At 31.5% G+C, this 3,332-nt stretch overlaps 1 protein-coding gene across 1 annotated transcript in view; it reads right to left on the reverse strand.

Moving 5' to 3' along the window:
* Positions 1-3,332, reverse strand: part of LOC101501478 (exocyst complex component EXO84A) — an 8,147-nt gene that overhangs the window by 1,212 nt on the left and 3,603 nt on the right. Inside the window, 4 exon segments of the mRNA XM_027330943.2 lie at positions 41-197; positions 788-924; positions 1,716-1,904; positions 2,945-3,327. Coding sequence (XP_027186744.2) covers positions 41-197; positions 788-924; positions 1,716-1,904; positions 2,945-3,327 — 866 coding nt within the window.

Genomic DNA, 3,332 nt, shown 5'->3' on the forward strand with positions numbered 1-3,332 from the left:
ATTCTTTCCCAAGATTAACAAGTAGATAAACTATAATCACTTTTCCTTGAGAATAGATTGATGACATTGATTATGCTTGGACAGATGCAGTTGGACTATAACCATCTTCCTCTACATTGTCAAAAGCAGCTTTCCCAGTTATCATCTTTATAGCTATTTCAGAAACTTCAACAAACCACTCATCCTCTGGCAAAACACTGCCATTCAAGACTCTTGATTAGTACTATGAAACAGTAGAAAAACAAAGATGAATTATTCCATCATAAATATATTCATGTAATTAGTTCTAGACACATTTTTAAATAATATAACATGCTTGGTTTAAGAAAATGTCTTCATTTTGTCTTTTCATTTTTAATTGCTAAATTGACCATTGTTTTTAATTTTTTCCTTTTTCAAAATATGTATACCGGAAACTAAGTGAACTAAGTGATTGAATTCAAGTGATTAATGAGTTTCTTAAAGACGAATTGTTGAGAAGAATCTGAGTTCGAATTTTAACATAAACAATTGTTGATCAAACTTTACTTATCTTCTGGTAGACTCTAAATTAGTAGGACACCGTTCTCTTGAAACACATATAATTAAAATAAAAAAAGATTTATATTAAAAATAATGATTTTTTTTTTGTTTTCTCTAGTTTTATGTACAAAAATTTGACGACAAAAATATATAGAAAAACAAGTGACAATTCAACTATTAAAATAAAAATAGAAACTAATTTTACAAACCAAATATTCAAATGTTCATGCATACATATTATTATTTAAGCTAGAAATATATGTACCTGTTGGGATCTAACCCTGTAGCAGCAACAGCTTCAATAGCTCTACTAATAATGTTTTTAATAGCTTGATGTAAATGACGAGATAAGTAACGACCTTGGGATGAAAATATCATCACAAATTGCATGTCCAAATAAAGCTGCACAATTAAAATCAATGTCTTCAATAGCTCTGCTATTTGTTTCATAAAATAACAAAATATATCAACATTTTTACAAAATTATTACAAGGAATGTCATTGTTAATTGTCCGTATTATTTTAGTGTTAAATAACTTTTCTGTAAAATTTCGTTTTTGGTTTTTGTAAAAAATATATTTTAATCTTTAATAAAAAAATTCTGCAAACAATTTGAGTCTTTCTTGGAACGTCAACTTATATTTTAGAATGATTTATTTGCAAGTATATTTACAACACTATAAAAAATTCTTCCACAAAAAATGATAATAAAACTCTATTTCTACGTTCATATTATCATTATTTTTATTGAATTTATGACATTTAAAAAGTCATATTTAATTCATCTTAAATTAAAAAAATATTAAATTTTTGTAGATAAACTTTTTATAATGTTCTAGACATGCTTACAAAAAATAATTCAAAATTTTAAAAGTTAAAGAAGAATTAAAGATGTTTCGCTCATTGGTGACCAAAATTATTTATAGAATAACTTTGTTTCAACTAAATAATGTAATTTTCTTTATAGAGATTAACAACAAAATTTTAAAATTTTATAAGAATTAAAAATTTGTTTAACCCATTATTTTATTCTATTTCCAATCCATTTATTTATAAAAACAACATTTTTAATTTATATTTACAATTAAGTTTCTAAAATCAACTTCTACAATACCTTGTTTTAATACTCATTCTATTTGTATTAAATCACAAAAAAATGAGTCTATGAACTCATCTTGAAAAGAGAGTAGTACCTGTTGTAGGCCAAGAGGACCCAAAGGAGTTGGGCCTGTTTCAATGTCTTCCCAAAAGGCTTGATCATCAGAAAGCCATAGTATTACTGTTTCTGCAAGTCTCATCAATAAAATTGTTGCAAATCTTTCCCTTCCAACAAATAAATCTGATGCAATGATTGCCACTCTAGTAAGCTTTGCAAAAAACTCCTGAACAATAATGCAGGAAATTATCATCATTTTATTCTATGCACTTACAGATGCGGAGACACCATATATGAACAATGAAATTGAAACTGACACATGACACGTGACACGTAGACACCAATAGTAATTAAAGAAAATAGATATGATTGAATGTAACTCATAGAATTTGGGTTGTGACTAACACAACTCCATAAAATCCGATTGTAGGATGAGGATTATCCACCACTTATAAACACATCCCCTCACGCCTGGACCGGACATCTGGACGTAACCCTAGTGGCCCGTTAGAGGTGACGTGATAGCATGCCGGATGGATTTTGGATAGCTTCTGATACCATTTTAGAATTTGGGTTGGGTTTAACTCAACCTTACAAAACCCTCTTCGGGCCTTATATCATCCAACGTGGGACTTAGGTAGTTAATCCCAGCGTTTTCCAGTGAGATTCCGCTATACCGGTGCAATGCAGTGCCTGACCGCTATGGTGTGGTCCGCGAAGGCGTGAAGTAAGATGGCGGCGCGACCGCTATCCTGGTATAGTTAATCTCAGTGAGATCTCACTATTATTTATTCCTTCTCTGTTTTATTGTATTTACTTAGGAAGAATAATGTGCTAATGAAGATGATGTTCATCTTTGATTCCTATGCTAGAACATGCATTTGAGTTTTAATATCTAATTATTTTTTTACTATGTGTTAAAAGACTTCAATATGCATCTTTATTTCCTTAACTTTTGTTGGTATTTCAATGTATGTTTTGACTAAGAGTAAGACTTGTGGATTTTTATTGGTCGCAACGCACTGCTATCTAGGATTAACTATCTAGCATGGGACTCTTTAACATTAACTACATGTGTTTGCTTAATACACCAAACACATTTTCAAACTGAAGTGTAGTTCTAGATAGATAAGACTATTATCACTATGCTTATATCAATGCATGTCTGATATACATGACTTGAGTTAATGTTAGAGAGTAAACATGTTATGAAATAACAAACTTGAACCAAAGGAAGAATGAAGCATTCTTCCATTGTTTCTCTACCTGAAAAATCGGAGAAGGGAACCATTCAGGCAGCTCCACTTTCTCCTCCATAGTCAAATACATTTGAGCATTCAAAAGTGCTTCACCATCTTCTGTGAAGATGAGTTCAAGAGCATGTTGTCTGCAGAAACTGTCTCTCAGACGATCAACTTCGCGCTGAAGCCTTTTCTTCAGTTCGCGCTGTTCTGGAGGTCTTTGTTTATCTGCTGCTCTTCTCTGAGAATCATCATCGCCTTTTGTGCTACGCGAAAGTCTGATGACAGCGCGCGGAAGCAGTTCATCTGCTAGAAGTATTGCATTAGCTAACAATGCTATCTGTTGTGTTTCTGTCTCAGCTATCTTAACAATTTTGTGTTCTGTTCCTTCTAGGTTCTCAGTGACTGCTGAA

Source organism: Cicer arietinum, chromosome 8 (assembly GCF_000331145.2).
Source record: "Cicer arietinum cultivar CDC Frontier isolate Library 1 chromosome 8, Cicar.CDCFrontier_v2.0, whole genome shotgun sequence".
Classification (NCBI taxonomy): domain Eukaryota; kingdom Viridiplantae; phylum Streptophyta; class Magnoliopsida; order Fabales; family Fabaceae; genus Cicer; species Cicer arietinum.